Source organism: Rhyacophila brunnea, unplaced genomic scaffold (assembly GCF_057557595.1).
Source record: "Rhyacophila brunnea isolate RB1 unplaced genomic scaffold, BYU_Rbru_1.0 scaffold_8, whole genome shotgun sequence".
Taxonomy (NCBI): Eukaryota; Metazoa; Arthropoda; class Insecta; order Trichoptera; family Rhyacophilidae; genus Rhyacophila; species Rhyacophila brunnea.
In genome coordinates, this window is record NW_028233350.1 from 23,195,167 (window position 1) to 23,214,806 (window position 19,640).

Genomic DNA, 19,640 nt, shown 5'->3' on the forward strand with positions numbered 1-19,640 from the left:
TGGCCATGAACATTTTCAATTACTTAATAATTCTGCAATATATTTCTTGATTATTAAAGTAGATGTATTAAAAGTAGATGTATTAAATCCTGGGTGCGCCACTGTTGCACGCTACGTGCTTAGGTACAAATTCATTTTGAGATTTGGTAGCGCTCAAGTCAACAACGATATGTCACTCTGAAAACTAACAAGAAAGCTACTTCTCACAGAGAATTTAAGTTTAAAATTTCGAAAGTCTCAAATTCGAACTTGTTGGGTGCATAATGTCAATTCATCCCATGCGTCATTATTCATAACCTCAAAATATACGGTGTTTGACGTTTGTCATACTGAAGAAACATCCGCCACCTTGCAAGATCCATAGATAATAGCAAAATCACTAGGTGACTCATAATCACGTAGCGAGGCGCGAAGCTGGCAGTGTGGCCATTGCGATAGTTTAATGTGCGTCCGTTCGCTAGGATATGTCACCTAGCACGTAGCCACAAAGCAAGGCACCTGCATGTGTAGCCTTAGCCTTATAGTATGTTTGGCATATTTGCCGTAAAATTATAATAAACATAACATATTTTACATTTTTCGTGGAATCAAAATAATATTATTATACTAGAACAATAATTATAGTATGGTTGGCGACAAATTTAACAATCACGCCTTCACGCTTTGTGATTGTTTCAATATACGCTGTGTTGCTAATAGTAAAATTATATAAGAAAATATGTATATTAGTACGGCAGCTTGATGGCTTTACTAAGTCTTCCCAAATATGTACTTTCTTCAAAAGACTTCTGATGTATTTTCTAACATATACCTTTTATTTCATGTTAGTATTATCATAATATGTTAAAATAATAAATACAGTCCATCCCCACGCAAACTTCAAGCTGACTGCAATATTTCTTTTATCCCAATCGTCGTGTTGGATTGGGATATATAATAAAAGAATTATATTTTACGATTCGACGAAAGGGTTCAAAGTGACGATTATCGATCGAGGCAGACGGTCGATGGGTGCCGTCGAATCAGCGAGTCTGGCCGTGTAATTTGAACATGATACGAATGCAAGAATTTAGTCTTCGGATGTAAATAAAAGATATAGTACACGTAATAAAGGCCTTACCACGTGCACGCTGCTATGCAGGTTGGAGGTAAGCGAGTGCGGGTGCGGATGCTGCAGTTGTTGCAGCTGCTGCAATTGCTGGGGCGGCGCCTGGTGTTCAGGCTGGCGCCTGTCTCCACCTTTTTTGGCCGCGCGCTTGGCTTTGCCTTCGAGAAAACGCCTCTGAAGGGCGCTGGTCTCCAAGCCTTGCTGCTCGCAAGCGCCACTAAACGATTGGTCGAAGCGAGGAACGCACTCTGTCTGCCGGCGCCTGTAATTTTCAATGCGACGTCTGAAACAAAAAGGAAAATCAAATTTCAGTGGAACAATATAACCTCTCTGTTCGATTAATATAAGCACCAATTTCGACTTAATACAAAAAATCATAACCAACACTACAGCCATCGAACTAGAGAAGTAAGGAATAAGGGTTCTAACCCAGGTGCCCTATAAAACACGGAATAACCAGACTGCATAAAAAAACTTTGAAAACCGAGTATGGACAGTAAATATTTTGTATTTTACAGAAGATGGGCTCTTACATAGTAGTAGAAATAATTCATATATTCATATATTCATAATAAAGACTCACGGGGTGCGCCAAAAATAAAAATATTAAGGGGGGACATGCTCGTCGAAGGTCAAAATTGAGTTTTTATTGTATTTTCAAACCATGATCCTGGACACTCCTTAAACGTTGTAGATAATCTATTTATATAATTTTGAAGCCTTATTATCCTTTATAGTTATTGTAAACATTTAATGACTGCATAAAGTATTTTTGTTACATAAAATAGTATTCTTTTAAACCTCTCGCTCTAATGTTTTAGAATATAGTCATATTTCGGTACATAACTGTGCAGTGGTGTTAAGATTTTTTACGTTTATTAATTTTTAAACGCATTTATGAAACCATTAGTATAATTTATTACGAGATAATTTTTGTAAAATATTCACGATAAAAAATTATATTGATAATCTCTGTGATCCCAAATTTGACAAGAATTAGGCATTTTATTATTCAAAAAATCGGCAAGATTAACACATTTGAAGATGATTCTAAAGATACTTATTATAAGCTATGTCTTTGAACATTTAAGTGTGATAAACATCTTATGAATAATGATTGCTTTATAATAATTATTGACCTAAAAATAAGGTAGTGTTTTTTTGAAATACGGTTTTTCTTTTGTCATTCCCTAGTGGTTAAGCTACAACATACGGCCGTAGCCATAAATTGACAAACTATAATTAAAGTAAGGATTAAAATTATGTTAACGCGCGTGTTTGAACATGTACCCAACCGAATTTTTTTAAATTTTTTTTTAAACGGTACATGTTCAAACACGCGCGTCAATATCATTTTACTCCCTACTTCAATTACAGTTTGTCAATTTATGGCTACGGCCGTATGTTGTAGCTTAACCACTGGGGAATGACAAAAGAAATGGCGTATTTCAAAAAAACACTACCTTATTCTTAGGTCAATAATTATTATAAAGCAATCAATATTCATAAGATGTTTATCTCACTTGAATGGTCAAAGACATGGCTTATAATAAGTATCTTTAGAATCATCTTCAAATGTTTTAATCTTGCCGATTTTTTGAATAGTAAAATGCCTAATTCTTGTCAAATTTGGGATCACAGAGATTATCAATATAATTTTTTATCGTGAATATTTTACAAAAAATATCTCGTAATAAATTATACTAATGGTTTCATAAATGCGTTTAAAAATTAATAAACGTAAAAAATCTTAACACCGCTGCACAGTTATGTACCGAAATATGACTATATTCTAAAACATTAGAGCGAGAGGTTTAAAAGAATACTATTTTATGTAACAAAAATACTTTATGCAGTCATCAAATGTTTACAATAACTATAAAGGATAATAAGGCTTCAAAATTATATAAACAGATTATCTACAATGTTTAAGGAGTGTCCAGGATCATGGTTTGAAAATACAATAAAAACTCAATTTTGACCTTCGACGAGCATGTCCCCCCTTAAGTAAGTAATATAAAAAGATACAAACAAAATTTTGGTTTGTCCGTTGATTCAGTTTGTTATATGAAGTATAGAAAAATAGATAGGTAATAAATATGTGCATTATTTTGTTAGGCGAAACTTGGGCGGAATGTTTTGAAAAATCTCGGTGAACCTGGCTGACAGATTAAAATCCAGATTAGTGTACAAAAAGGGTGGGTACACCATTAGACAGTGGCACACCTAATTCGCACACTTGATTCGCGTATTTTTTTTAAAAATCTAAATTTGCCATTATTTACTATATTTGTGCATGGTTAGTTTTGCATAGATATATTATACATTTGATGAAAACTTCCACACAGCCTGTAACACCGCATATGATAATTTACTCTTAAACTTTGTAATATTTTGCTTTCTTTCTTTGATTTGCCGCCACCTTATAATATCCCACCCTTCAACTACGCACGACATGCCGGAATGTAATCGTACCTAGGTTGTATAGTAAAAAAATAATCAACTAAATTGGTTGAAAAAAAATAGTAGGGATTTATTACCTACTTGCACAAAATACGTATGTACACGTTGTCGAAAATTAATAGGCGGCCCCCATAAAAGAATTTTAACAATAAATAGTAAGTACAAGTTTTTTACGAATTCTCGCGCAATTCAATTGTGGCGGTTCCATCGAACTTGTTTGGGAAACACTGATCTACACAATTTATTCGGAGACTTGAATGCGGAATAAAAAATAATAAGGTAAAGTCACCAATTACCGTCCACTGTCCTAATACCGCCCCTCCCCCCCCCCCCATCTATCTCGGAAAGTATGAGTCGCCAACCTGCGGCGAACATTTTAAATTATGTTAACACGTGGTTTCACTCCCTTGCAAACAACATAATATCGAGGAACAGCGAGCGCACTAGTCGACAATTAAAATATTAAACAATTTGGCAATGATGAGTATTTTCTTACATAAACATAAATGTATGTAGTTTGGTTTCCGTGCAACGTTTTACAAATATATTGTAATGCATTAATATGATCGATACATCGTGGATTAAAAGTTTTACTCTGTATTATTTAAGCCATGTAAAAGATACCAGGTTCCAAATTGCGACGTGTGGTTAGAGTTGGATATTTCCCGAGAAAATCTCAATCTCGAGATTCGGGATTTCCCGAAATGATGAAATTTTGAATTCTCGAGATATCGGGAAATTTAAAAAAAAACCTGTAAAAATCCTAAAATCAGTGTAAAAACAGACAAGTTCCAAAAAAATGTGATTTTTTTATTTATGTAAGAAGACAAACAAAATAGAAGTAGAAAAACAAAAATAATTCAAGACTTATTAAAATAGAGTTTCAAAAAACACTATTCAATTCGACTGTCAATCGCGTACGTTTTTGAGACACAAAATTTCCTGGTGTTGCAAAAATTGCGTTCATTTTGAGTCGACGTTGGCTTAATTGTGTTAAATGCCCCGATCAGTCTTTGAACGTTTTGTGTTTTCTGTCCACTTTTTTCATATAGAAAATCGGTTTTCAATTAATATTTGATAATAAAGAAATCCTGAATCCCGAGGAAAGATTCTCGAGATCCGGGATTTCCCAAAATGTTAAAAATTTCAATTCTAGAGATACGGGAATGAAAATCTCGAAAATTTCTCGAGAATTCCCGTCGGGAAATTCCCGAAACCCAACTCTACGTGTGGTGATGCCAAATATCGCCCTCTATGATGTCTATATAATGTTCCGGGGGTGGTATTTAGAACACATATTCAGAAGTCATTTAAAATTGCCCACATTATGCATAATTTAAATGAACATCATTAAATAATTTATTTAATAATTCAACTTCCATTTAGCATTCCAAGCTTTTGTTAAAAAATGATATTCATTTTTTCGGGTCCAAATATAACTTTTATAATAACTTATACAAAAGTAACAAAAATGCCATTTTTATTATATCGAAAAAATTATTTTTGTTTTAGTTTCTATGCTATTTTCTCTTGTATATTGTCATCACCAACAATATAAATAAAATCAATTAAAATATCACTATAGGTACGCAAATAAGCTTGTGGAATGGCCAAAACAAGCGGCGCAGTATTTGGCGACTTTACCTTATTTTAAGAAAACATTCTAATTTCCCGATGCATAGTAACACTTATTTAAATAAGTCTGCATATGCAGTTACGTTAGGTTAAACGCCCTTAATCGTTATTTGTCTAACTGTAAATTGAAAGAAGAGTGAGAGCTGACATAATTATGGAATCCTAACAGAAATCAAGTAAATGTACTTTTGAATGTCGCCGACATAACAAATTGTTTTGGTTAACGATTATCTACGCAAAGACGAAAAATCAACCATGATTTAAATCTATTTCTACGCATGCGTCAACTGACTAGTGTTGCAAGGGTTATTTGCGAATTTCTGTGTTCTGATAATGTTCTGATACGAATTTATTTTTTAAACAAAACACACGTATCATCAACTTTTTGCGAATATATTTATTTCAATCGATAATTTGAATTACACGTGGAACACAATATCATTCAAATGACCTCCCCGGGCCATCTTGCAGCTCACGATCCGCCTACCCAAATTTTCGATGACTTTTTCGCACATTTCGGACTCTATCTCGAGCCTCGACTATAACGTTGTGGACGCTGTCCTTAGGTGTGTCAAGAGTTTCGGAGCATTGGCATCCTTTCGCGTAACCCCAAATACGACAGTTTTGCTTATTAACGTACCCATTGAGGTGAAAATGCGACTCATCACTGAAGATGATTTTAATTGAAAATCATCATCAGTTGCCTACTCTTCCAAGACACAATAGGTAAATCTGAAACACTGCCAGTGGTCCGTTGGCAGTTCTTGCGTGAACTGAATCTTACACGGGTGTAGGTCTTTATGCAAAATTTGGCAAAAGAGCCGTACGAGAGGCCAAGTTGCTACGATCTTCATGGAATCGATATTTCTGGCTCTCCGGCTACACTTTCGCGTAGTTACCTACATGATCAATTTTGCATAAACAGGCTGAACGAACATGTACCTACAGGCGAATCAATTTTTTTATTCAGCTTGTGAATACAGCCTTCAGTTGGGCGATGATTTCTACCGAATTCTGACCATAATTTTAGCAGTACGACCGTCGAAGATTTGCAATTTTCGTAGTATGATTATACGATTTTTATGCTTTGCGCGGTGGAGAATAGATACATAGGCGTGGTATGGTAGACTGACGATATTATTATCCTTCTGTGTATAGCCCAAAATCTTTAGTTTCATCCATGCATCCACATCCACTCAGAAGAAAATGGCGAAAAATCATTAAAATCGTATGTGCCTAATTATGTACCATGTAGACAAGGCTCTTAATAATGAGTTTCTTATCATACGAACAACGTACATATTATAATAATATAAACAAAAAATACCAATATCTTATATTACTGTAATACGTAAGACAATAATTATTAACATTACGCATAAACTGTGATAACTGATAGTATATTTCAGAGTGGCGTGCTAGCTGTACCAATATCGTGAGATAAAAGACGAACTTTTTATTTTAATTTGTTTGTGTAGAAATATAAATAATACCTACAGTGAATGACGATTATTTATTGACTTAATGATTTCTCACAAAAAGAATGGAGAAACACTCTGAATAAAAATTATCAAGTCAGTCGTGTTTATATATTTTAAAGAAGCATGCATCATAGGTTGATATGTTTTCCATATGTATAGATTCAGTATTTTGACTAAATATTAATTACTAAAGTTTATTTATGTATCAGACATAAGTATAGAAGTAAACAAACAGCACTATAGTTATTATTATTATCATAAATATACTTAATTGGCACATAAGTACTTATTTTTATTATCGATAATTTCCACATAAATAGATAAATATTATGTTGAAATGCTTTTGAATGTCTGAATGAAATATTTAAGAGTGATTTACCACAGAAATGTAAATAAAGTTAGAGATTACAATACCGAATGAAAATACCAATACCTGTTTTTCGGTATTTCCTATTGAATACCGGTATTCGTGAAATATATGAAAAAATAGAAGTATCAACCAATACATTTAATATAGATATATATATAAAAAAAAATCTTTAAAATATTAATATTTCATAGCAAAAATATCTAAATAGGTAGGTACACATATATAAACATTAAAAAATATGTAACGGTAAGATACGGTAGAGCATTGATGTTTACAAATACCTAGTAATTGAGCAATTGGTACTTTCTTCTTAGACTTAGAATGATCTCAAAATATATTTATAATGAAGTTGTTCTTAAATGTGTATGTGCCCCACTGGTAATTCCACCTAATGTTTTTTAGTTTATTGCGCTTTTTGCAATATATTTGCTTTTACCCCGTAAGAAGTAAAACCAAATACAATGTTTACTCACTATTTCAACAAAATTATATTTCTGCATTATTGTAGTTATAAGATTCTCGTTAGTAATAGATATAAACATCAAAAAAATCAGTCCTCTTAAACCTTTCATGTTAATTAATACATTGTCTTACCACTTTTGATACAAAATATTATATACTCAAGTATTTTCTAATTTTTAAAACCGGTATTTCAGTATCGAACAATACTGGAATACCGATCTTGAAATACCGGTATTGCAATCCCTAAATAAAGTATTTAACCCCGTGATTCTCAACCGATGTGCTGCGGTACACTAGTGTGAACGATCGGGAAATGTAAAGTGTAAAGATTTCTTTCATTTCCTTCACAAGCCACATAAAAAGGAAACATTTTCGTACACTTCTAACAAAATTGTTCTACGCGTATGTAAGTAAAGTAAAAAGAAGTCGCATGTGGATCAGTTTTCTTTGACATTCGTTGACATTTGAACAAGCTGTTTTTATCGGTAGGTACCTACATTATAACTTGCTGCATGATTTTCATGAAATTGTTTTTGTGAAATACCATTCTATTTTTTTTTATTTAGCATCCTGTGACTACCAGAGTGCATGCTGCGCGTATTGTGTTGATTGAACGATCTCAAAAAATTGTAACAACTAAACTAATCTAACATATCGTTGAAACGAGTCACCAAATATGACGATTATAAACTAGGGTTTATATTGAAAATCATTCAAGGCGCCAATGTATATAAAATTAATTTATATGACTACCAATTCACCCATATCGAAAACGTCGTGGAATCGCCATTAAATGTATACAACATTTTCATAGTATGATACCCAGTTAGAGTTGGGTATTTCCCGAGAAAATCTCAATTTCGAGATTCGGGATTTCCCGAAATGATGAAATTTTGAATTCTCGAGATTCGGGATTTCCAGAAAAGAATTCTCGAGAATTTTCGAGATATCGGGAAATTTTAAAAATCCTATGAAAATCCTAAAATCATTGTAAAAACAGACAAATTCCAAAAAAATATTTTTTTTTATTTATGTAAGAAGACAAACAAAATATAAGTAGGAAAACAAAAATATTTCAAAACATTACTTAAAACAGGATTTCAAAAAACACAGACTGTCAATCGCTGCGTCTGAGAATCGAAAGATGAAAGCGTACGCTTTTGATACACAAAATTCTCTGATGTTGCAAAAACTGCGCTCATTTTGAGTCGACGTTGGCTTAATTGTGTTTAATGCCCCGATCAGTCTTTGAACGTTTTGTGTTTTCTGTCCACTCTTTTCACATAGAAAATCGTTTTTTCAATTAATATTTGATAATAAAGAAATCCCGAATCCCGAGAAAAGATTCTCGAGATCCGGGTTTTCCCGAAATGTTAAAAATTTCAGTTCTCGAGAATTCCCGTCGGGAAATTCCTGAAACCCAACTACCCCTAGTTGTAATCCATATTAAGCAATGCAAAATAGGATAATTTAAGGGTCCGAAAAGGGTGGTCATATATTTACTTAAGTATTCTTCAGTGCGCTGCAAAAACTTTATAATTTAATAATAATCAATAATTTCAGTTAATAGTTGGCAGTAACTTACATACTTATATGTGCGAAACATGAAACTTACATTCAACAGTTTCACGATGCGGTATGGAGAGACGCATGTTGGGCATATCGCCCAACGATCGAAAATGAAACACTAAAATGGATAAGGTACCAAATAAAAGTTTGTGATATTATAACGTTATGTGTGATGAAATAAAGTGGTCAATGGGTAGGTAATTTTTTTGAGAAATGGTTAAATCCAATTTTGTGATAGATGGAAATTGTTCAAAAGTAATGTATTGAAGAACAACTTATTCTAGATGATGCTTACATTATGAAAATGAAACTAAAAAATATTACGAAGGCTAATGATTAAATTAGTTGCAAATCACTTTGCACTGCACACTAAATTGTGGTAAACTTCACACTTTGACGCTCTGACATTTATATCCCAGAGTCGCACTGAGATACCGTGCCTTGCGTAAATATTACAAGAAAAATGGTTGTTTTATATTTATACACGGACTACATCATTATTGATATAAACAATCACATAAGAAAACAAAACAGGACGCACTGGTCTTTTTTATGTGCAAATAATGCTGCAAACGTAGAAGATATTTTTTTTATACAGTTACCAATTCAACTATACATGTATGTACCTATACTAAAATCATTCTATCCAATGTTGTTCATATACAAAACTTCAACAGTTGACGTAGCTAGAAAATTGGATCCATAATCAAATATCATACAAGAGCCTCCCTGAGTTTTTAAAGAAAATGTATCATAACACAGTGAGAGCGTTTTTAGCTCATTATTTTGAGAGCTTTTAGCTTAGGTATATTCCAAAAAAACAGATTTCCGTGCGATTTACATTAAGGTGACGCATCAGTGAAACGCCAAATAATTTTCAACTGTACGCGCGACGAAATTTTGTACTCGCTTCGCATTCATTGAGAGAACGGCGAGTCAGACATACGTCACTTTGCTGCATGATGGCGACGGGCCAATTAATTCTAAAATCGTGTAAAGGTGACTAAAAACGTTACCCATTTACTTTAAAAAGAAAACATGTCAATGAATATATTATTATTGTTACTAATAGAATAATAAACAGAACATAAAATGGACGTATGTTGGATTTATATGAGAAATAATATTTCGTTTGACAGGCGTTTTTTGCACCCGCGACCCGCAATCCGCACATCGCCTAGCAACGATCTTTTTAGACCGTGCCTCAACTAATGCATGGCCTTAAGAGTCTACGTTTCACACGCATACGTGAACACGGATCGATGGGTTTATAGCCTGAAACAGCTGTCAATGAGTCAGTTAAGGTAGAATTAAGTAACAAAAGCAACTTTCTTTTAAAACCATTATAATGGAGTTCTACCACGTAAACGCCAGTTCAATTATTTAATCTCATAATTTAATATCATAATAATCATAATTTTGTTTTCTAAGATATACCTACGTAGTTGCTGACTAGTTCAATTTGAGTGCCATTGATGATGATCGGTTTTGGTTCAGTAAAGCAGTATATCATTATTCATTACCATTATCTTCGAGACACCTAATTTGCGGCTTTCGTTTACATTTTACAACCTCCTGCATTCTGTTCGCGAAGACAACAATGTCGTCTGCAAAGCTGAGGTAGCTGAGGTATTTATTCGCCGTTAATCACGGCTCCATTGTTCATTCAGTCAAATCGCCTGACTAAACTTCCAAAGTAGCGGTGAATAATTTAGGTGAGATTGTGTCGCCACGCCGGACACCCTTGCGATTACGAAGCCTGCAAGATGGATATGACGCTGTACGCTGGTGGTTGCATCACTATAATTAGGTATATAGGTATTATTAAGGCTGTTAATATGGCGCCTAAAGATATCTTGGCTGTATAAGGCGACTATAATTGAGGATTTTTTGATAGAATCAAATGCCTTTTTATATTCAATGAAACCCAGGTAGAGTGGTACCCCCTCTACATTCTTAATATCATTATAATATAATGTATATTATACGCAACCTGTATAATTATTATGATCTGTTGTACTGTAGTCTCTCTAAATCCAGCTTTCTCTATCGATTGGTTCTCATTTAGCACAGTTTCCAGACGATTGGAGATTATTTTTGTAAAAGCTTTGTACAAAATTGGCAACAAACTGATCGGCCGATAAATTTTCAGATTCTAAGGGTCTGCTTTCTTATGAAGGATGTTGATCGAGATATTATGTTACAGGTGTCTGGAACATTCTCTTCGTGCAGATGTTGTGAACCGACAAGTAAGCACCCCATTCACGGTTTTACAGACTCTTTTGAGAATGTCTATTGTTAGTCCATCTTAATATTAAGTAAATCGTCTACTTAAAAATTGCATCACGATAACTTCAGAAGAAGTATCACTAGTGTGACAAAATATGTGGAGAGGTGAGTCGCTTGAAGCTCTCGTATCTATTTTAAATACCTACCACACTAAAACCGATTCTTACAAAATCATAACTACTGATAAATATCTGCAAATAGAATTTAAATTGACTATTCAGCAATAAGAATCAGTATTTATAAAATATGCACAAATAGATTACGCCACAACGTACTATTGATCATGTAGAGCAGGTGGGTACATATGCATTGCACTGTGGAAGTATAAAACTCAATAGGAATATACAACACTAAGTATAAATACACAATAATTATCAAAAAATATAATGTGTGATCGCCGCACAAGCAAGTCTGTTATAAAAAGGAGGATTTCCCACTTCAATGGACGGTTCTGGACCGCAAGATTCCGCGAAATGCTCAGGCAGGATATTGATCATTGATGCTGAGTAATCTCACATTGAATGGACAGGTACCTGTACTTCCCCGATATGAAAGGTATATTTTACAATTTAAATGCCGATCTGATAGTATTGATGAAATGATGATCTGAGGTAGTAATAACATAATGCCACACCCAGAAGTTGTATAAAAGTCAAATCTGCCTTAAGCCTCTGCTTTAGACTACCTAATTTAGAGAATAAACCCTTGACAATCAAATATTTGTTTTTTTACACCTGATCCAAGATAGTATTCCATATATTTATTATCTCTACTCTCAAGTAATATGAACTTGTGAAGATCATCATATTCACCATGACAGTACATCGACGTATATTTTAAAAGATATATAGGTAATACTTATTATATACATAATGGATGAACTGGAGAAAAACAGTTTTTTCGTTTCTACGTGTAGGTACACGGTCACAATGATGATTGATTATAGCATTCTAAATATAACATATTATCTTAATATGTTCCATATCAATAGTTAATTTTGCATCGATTCCTCAAAACGGGGTTTTTTGTTGACATGGCTGAATTTGTCACAAAATCAGCCAAATCCGCCAGGACTTGGCTGTTTCTGAGAAAATAATAAATGGATTTGGCTTATTATGATATTAAGAGTGGCAGCCATTTTACCGGTATGATGACGTGATTCTTCTGGGTCGGACTAGGAAAGTGGAAAAGACAATAAATTTAGATAATAAATAAATAAGATAGACGATAATATATTTTCAAGAATTTATTTCCTCTACTTTTTAAATGAAAATCATTATGCCGGAATTCGAATTACATAACAGGATTTGTATGACATATTATGTAATGTTCAAAATTAGAGTAGTAGGTCCTACATAAATGTAAAACGCATAAAGAAATCACCGTGTTTGGCTCCCAATCCTTAATTTTAGACGGATTTTTTTAAAATGTGGTATACACATAGACTACAAATACTAAAATGTCTAAGGGTGATTTCACTCCATTGATCAGAATTTCATGTCGGTAACTCGTATGGTTTAGGAATTAAAGTACTTAATAATATTATATTTAATTGATTTTTGTTAAAAATTGTTTTCAAATCCACAGTTTGCTCATTAAACATCAGAAAATCTATTGGGTTATATTTTAGATACAAACATTGATATATTGCTATAAAAATATTTAAATACTTATCATATTCTATACTTGGGAACAAAATATTTTTTCAAATTTACAATATTCTTGTATGCATGTTAAGTACTTACTTAGCTGAAAGAATTATAAGGTCATTCATCGGATTATCTCTTCTAAGAGCGGAATGCAGAAACGTTTGTCATAACTAAAATTTCCTTAGCAGAAAACACTATGCAGAAACACTGTCCTTAGTTAAGATCATTTCTATTGAAAATAATACCATATTTAAAAATTCTCTTTCCTATAGTTTAGGTAAATTATTTTATAATTGTTAAACGATGACAAAAATATGACAACTGCATTTTATAAATGCAATAACTATAAATACATAATAATATTTAATTATAATACTCTTATGTTTCCGTTATAAGTCATTATACGTGATTCCACAGGCACCACAAGATTTTTTTTTAATATGGTAACACCAGCGTCAAATGTCATTCTTCATCTGGTATTTTGTATTTCTGCGGGCTGGCGTATAAAAATAAAATAATATTCTGCAAGTACATGCCAAACGAATTAACACTATCAATATCCATATTGAGATACATTGTTAAATGAATTTGAGTGTATGGACTGTGTTATAGACATGCGAATTTATTTTGACAGCAGCTGTCAGTGGTAAATGGTAATACAGAAGGGGGCGTGTTCATAACAAAAGTAGTCTATGGTTAAGGATTCCTTAACTCTATACTCAGGATTGTCTATAGTTAAGTCATGCTTTTCGGCGACTTATCCTTAGGAACGAAATCTTAGATTGTGCATTCCGCTCTAACTACATATAAAATTAACATTTGTGTACATCGCAATGCATAGAAGAGAATACGTGGCAGTGTTGTGTATAAAAAGTACAGCACGCAGAAAATTGGGGAATATCAGGATTTAAGTATGTACTCTTCATTCCACGTGGAATTTTTACGGAAAATCTAGTCCGATGTTATAACAATCACGTGGGGTCGGTTAATATACCTAAGTACCTAATTGTATTCTTTTAACTTGCACTTGAAGATCTGTATAGTTATGTTGACTTGGCGTGTACTAAGTGAATAATGAAAAAAACAATAATTGTTCATAATTTTATTATTATTTTAAGTACTTAGGTAGGTACTACTAAGATTAACTAAGGCGACATTAATTTATTAAATTGATTGCCGGCCGTTGACAATAGGGTGGCTCAGTGATAGTTTGTTAGATATCTGAGGTCATTTGTATAATGATTAATATGTATGATAAGAAGATTGATAAGGGCAATATGTACCTAGGTACTTACAAGTATTTATCATTAGACGAATTTAAACCTTAATTGTATTGTGATGGTTTTGAAACAAAGTTATTTTTGTTAATTCTACTTTAATTGGGTCATTTACGTTGACAGCTGTCTCAGGCTATAAACCGATCATCGGAACGGTTGACTATAACTTACTACAACGAAACAGTTGACAACGTACGTGATTTTTCAATTAAAGCAGAATTAATAAAAATAACTTTGTTTCAAAACCAATATACATAATGGAGTTCTACCAACACACAATAAAATGCAATGGTAAACTGCAAAAAAACTAATCATCAAATATTTACTATCAAATTGTACACCGGATATACCTATAAACGTTTTTCACTTCCAATTAATGTTTCTTCGCGTTGCAAACACTGTTCGATCCATGTTTATTGTTGACAATGTTTATGTTAACAGAAAGAATAAATTAAACTCTATACGTATACTTATCTCGATCACTTACATATCACAAACACTATTTAATTATGTACTTTATTGTACCTAGAAAACTTTTCCATATTGCATAGACCAGTGTTCTTCAACCGGTGGTCTGTAGACCGGCGCCGGTCAGCAAGAATTTATTACCGGTCCGCGAAAGCTTTCAACATGCATCAAACGACTATATCGCTACAGTCTACACCATTCGGGGAATTCGCACTAGGTGATATGCTGGGAGAATTTTTGAATGCTGCTGATATTAACCAGAAAGTCATATTATTCAACATCATATTAAGCCAACTTTTAAAAGCGTTAGCTGAAAACTTTAATAAATATTTCTCTGAAAATTAAGATCTACGTAAAGGCGGACCTCTAACATCTGGATTAATAATCCCTTTTTGGAAGATATTAAATCATGCGCACTTGATCCTCGTGAGAAAGAAAAGCTGATCGAGTTATCTTCTGATGTCACTCTGGTGTCCAGACATAAAATGCAATCATTGTCTCAATCTTGGATATCCCTTGATAAAGAATATCCATCTCCGAGTTATAAAGATTAGATTATTTCATCTATTTATATTAGTAATAAAAACCAAACAGAGAAATCGAATGGGCGTTAATGCAGCGCTTCGTCTTTCAGAAACAATGCTGCAACCACGTATATCAAATTTTCTTATAAAGAAGCAGCAGCAGATGTGGCACTAACCAAAAGTTGTAATTTTAAAACATAAGATTTAATAAATAATTTTCTATCTATAATAGTTATTATTTCTGGCTAATACCGGTCCGCGAAATATTTCTCCCATGTTCACCGGGCCGCGGGTGTTAAAAGGTGGTTGAAGAACCCTGGCATAGACCACATATTTATAAGTAAGAACCTACTGAGCAGTCTAGTTTATATTCGGAGACATCAATTATTTGGAGATTGTACGTGTAAAAATGCAAATTATACTTACCTACAGATATACATTGCAAACAATGGTTTCTGGGTTTTATCTCGCGAACAATGTAAGTTCGCACCGGTTTCACTTCAAACTATTACGCAAATTCTGAGGTATTTCCAAAACGGACCTACTAGCGTAATAACTATGTAGGTATCTACTGGATTTGAATCAACCGACTTCCAAAGCGTGAGTTCATTTTCATTCAGGACATGAAAAACGATAATGGTTTCCACATTTATCTTGACTTTTCTACGTTTAGTTTAGATAATGTACGATAATTACCTAATACGTTGCAAAAACTGTAAGTAGAATTACTGTTATCTAGGGTTGGCTAACATGGCTGCTTGTGGAAGGAGTAAAGAATTGAACCAAAGATTCTGTTTATCGATCCCACAGATATAGTATTGGCAAATACTTATGTAGATAGGTACAATATTGTGTTATCTGATTGTAGTTGTATGACAGTATATAATATATCGTCGTTGTTTTGTAAAAAGGGCGAATCAACCAAAATGCTACTTTACAGGAGGAGGATTTTTAACTTTTGACATTTATTTGTTTTTTACCTGTAGATGATTATAAATATCTAACAAGTTTATAATTAAACTTAGAAAGAATACTGTCATTATAATAGGTATTATTATATAATATTTTAAAAGGCCTAATATGTCACATTTGCTTTTTATTTCGTAATTTTAATTAATTTAATTTTAGTCGATTATCGTTTTTAAGTACTTTCCTGTGGAGATAAAAATTCGCCGTTTTTACACAACAAAGCTAGTGGGGTACATATTGTATTTTCATTAAAAACTCGATTTCGCCAAAATGGTTGATTCGCCCTTTTTACAAAACACCGACGATATAGATACACTATTAGTTGAATTGATTTACTCGTAAATTGTACAAACCTCTCTGTTCTTAGAGTAATTAATTATAGGTAGGTTTATATATTATTATTATTATGCACATAGTAAAATAATACGTAAGCAGGTATGTCGATTTTGTACATTCAAATAATTTAAAACACTTTATACCGAGCGGGTAATGCGTTGGCTTATAATGTCGTAGGTCCCGGGTTCAAATCATGGGTCTGCACCGCGATTTCCTAACTCTCGTCTCGTGTGGCACCAGACGAGATGACGTAATTGTGTCGTCACGCTCGAGGCATGCCGACCGCGCACAGAATAACCATAGAAAATATTATTATGATACACCTATATGTGTATGGTGACAATGAATAGCGCCGCTGTCGGAGTAGCGTAATATTCTCGAGTGCTATTATCACTCCGGTAGTACGTCATAATGATGTCATATGACGTCATCTCGACCGGGAAGCTTGCACTCGCAAGTTCTAACATAGAGCCCCTGGTCAAATACACAATATGTTTTTCAATGTGACTATGGATCAAATATATTGAGCAAGTGGCCAACATTAATTTATCATAAAAACAAAAATATGTTAAATTACAACCTCCACTCTGTAGATGTCCATAAAGAATGATAATCTGAGGATCGAACACGGTGAATGTAAATAATGTGGGGAACATGCTGGCTTCGTATAATAAATGTTTTTTTAATCTTCATACCTAATTAAGTTTCTGAACATTTTAGTAATTGTCAACTTATCAACAATAATAAGTAGTTAAGTACCTACACCTTTAATAAAATATGTCTACGCTTGCCATTTGAATCATGTACATTTTAAATACCTATAACTTTTCTAATAATTTGTACAATTAACTTTAGTAATTAGGTACTTAAATACGTATATCTACTATCGTATTATAATTGACAAGAAAGTATTCATACTATTGTATTCATTGACTTTAGGACTTTTGGGTCTAGAACCCTTTCTCGGTGAGTGGACAGAACAGGGTGAGTGGGGTTAAACAGAGCAACATCACATACACCCCTGCCCTGGATCCAGAAGCTAAATGCAAATGCAGAATAATATGTATTATAATAGTAGTTGGCAAGTATGTAAGTAGGATATATTACGAGTTTATGACCCCAACTAAATCGGTATACCTATTTTGTAATGATTCTAAAGGCCCAGATCACCTAGTGTAGAATTAATTGCTTTCAATTAATTGTGTGACGAATTAACATGTCAGTAATTCGAGATGGACTGGCAGTTGTATGTTGTAGTTTATATATGTTTAGTTTAGTTAAGTTTAAAAACTAGTCAACTTAGCTAGATAGATGCTTACCTCAATCTGTCAACCACCGCTTGTCTTTTCGGTGGCAGCACATCCCCCATGGGATGGATTTGATTAGGCTGTCCCTGCGGCGGAAGGGGGGCAGCGGGGCCTAGGGGGCGCGGGAGCAGGCCCCCGGCGTCCACACACCCGCCTCCAACGCCCGCGATATGATCCACCGTGTCCAAATACAACCCTACACAACTTTTATCCAAAATTGACTCATGAAAACGCGTCACTCCACTGAATTCAACCTTATTTACATGTGCATTTAAACCACGTAAATTAACTTATTTCAGTCATTTTAAACATTTATTAATTCATCATTTATGCCAAGATAATTAATTTTATTTATCGGAGCTGTCATTCGTGAAATGTCATTCTGATCGGAAGGGGCTCCAAGAGTCGGCCGCCTTCGTCGCATGCTTCAAGAAGATTAACAAAGAGTCTTGAGAAAACGTGTATTTGAGTAAACACGATGAAGCGCTAACAAGTGGACTTCTATTGATAAGATGCTGTCACCGTCACCCCGACTGCGCGAGGGACGAGGGTGCGCGCAACGGTCGCACACTTTAACACCTATCTTATCGGTCAGTCTGGCACTTTTATAAGTTGCATAAGATAATAAATAATGATCTTCTGATCGATGTTTTCCAACAAATAAGGTATATGTACCTTCGTCAGATTCTATAAAATGACACAATCGGATATTATGCACAAAACAGACACAAACACAAGGAGTTAACAGGTTGTTTATACATTTGTGATTTATGAAACTATTAACTGTCAAATTATTTCGATAGTCAACATTGGATTTTTACGTTTATATGGAACACATACACTTGTTTATATGAATGTAATGATTCGTATCTTTTCAAACATCCGAAATGAGTGATAATTCACTTGTATTTTATTATTAAACTTAACTATAGAAAACTGTTTTCAATAGGCACAAAATATAACTAACTTCAGATAATTCTATCACTTTACGGTTACATTTCACACTTTATTCGAGTTTCCGGATAGGTATTCCTCAATTCACCCTATTACTAATTTATCGGTGATTATTAAACTTCACGATAACAATTTAATTATGTACTTCAATCCTTCCACCGAGATGTACCAATAGGTACTAGCTGACGCGGGTAGCCATTTTCTTATTTCTTCTTACAGCTAGCAAGTGTTGCATACAGTAACATCAAAAAATCTTTGACATTTTCAATGTTTTATTTGACGTAACCTCACCTCAAATTTTTGTCAAGTACTTGCAGTCAGAAATTTTGTTAGATAAAATAATATAAGAGACGCATAAACAACTTATTTTTCGTGTTTGCCTTTTCCATAATTTTTTAATTTTTGTAAAAATTAAAAATATTCAATCATTACAGTAGATGTGTTGCCGGCATTGTTAAAAAACGGTTTTTTTTCAAGCACGTCATTTAAAATATTAAAAAAAATAGTAATTAAACAGCCAAAGCCCAACTTTTAATTAATTCTTTAAATATAACTATTTTTATTTAGATACCTAACTCAATATTTAATTAACGGCGGGTAATATATTTTTTTATTATTATTATTATAGCAACATTATTAATTTTATTTCCTAATTAATTTTTTCCGCAAACGAATTATAAATCTCAAGTTGGCTTGAAATTTTGCAGGGCTCATGCCTGAAATCAAAGTTGATTGAAAAATATGATGAAAGAATAACCTATATTTTTTTGGTTAATAGT

At 33.4% G+C, this 19,640-nt stretch overlaps 1 protein-coding gene across 2 annotated transcripts in view; it reads right to left on the reverse strand.

Annotated features, from left to right (window-relative positions):
* The window catches only part of mam (neurogenic protein mastermind), a 170,086-nt gene extending 151,045 nt beyond the window's left edge, over positions 1-19,041 (reverse strand). For both annotated transcript variants that reach the window (XM_085959208.1, XM_085959207.1), the window contains exons 1-2: positions 17,920-19,041; positions 1,121-1,391 (exon numbers count right to left, since the gene is read on the reverse strand). In XM_085959208.1, coding sequence (XP_085815334.1) covers positions 1,121-1,391; positions 17,920-17,969 — 321 coding nt within the window. In that variant the 5' untranslated portion in view covers positions 17,970-19,041. The remainder of the gene's footprint in view (positions 1-1,120; positions 1,392-17,919) is intronic.
* Positions 19,042-19,640: the final 599 nt, after the last annotated feature.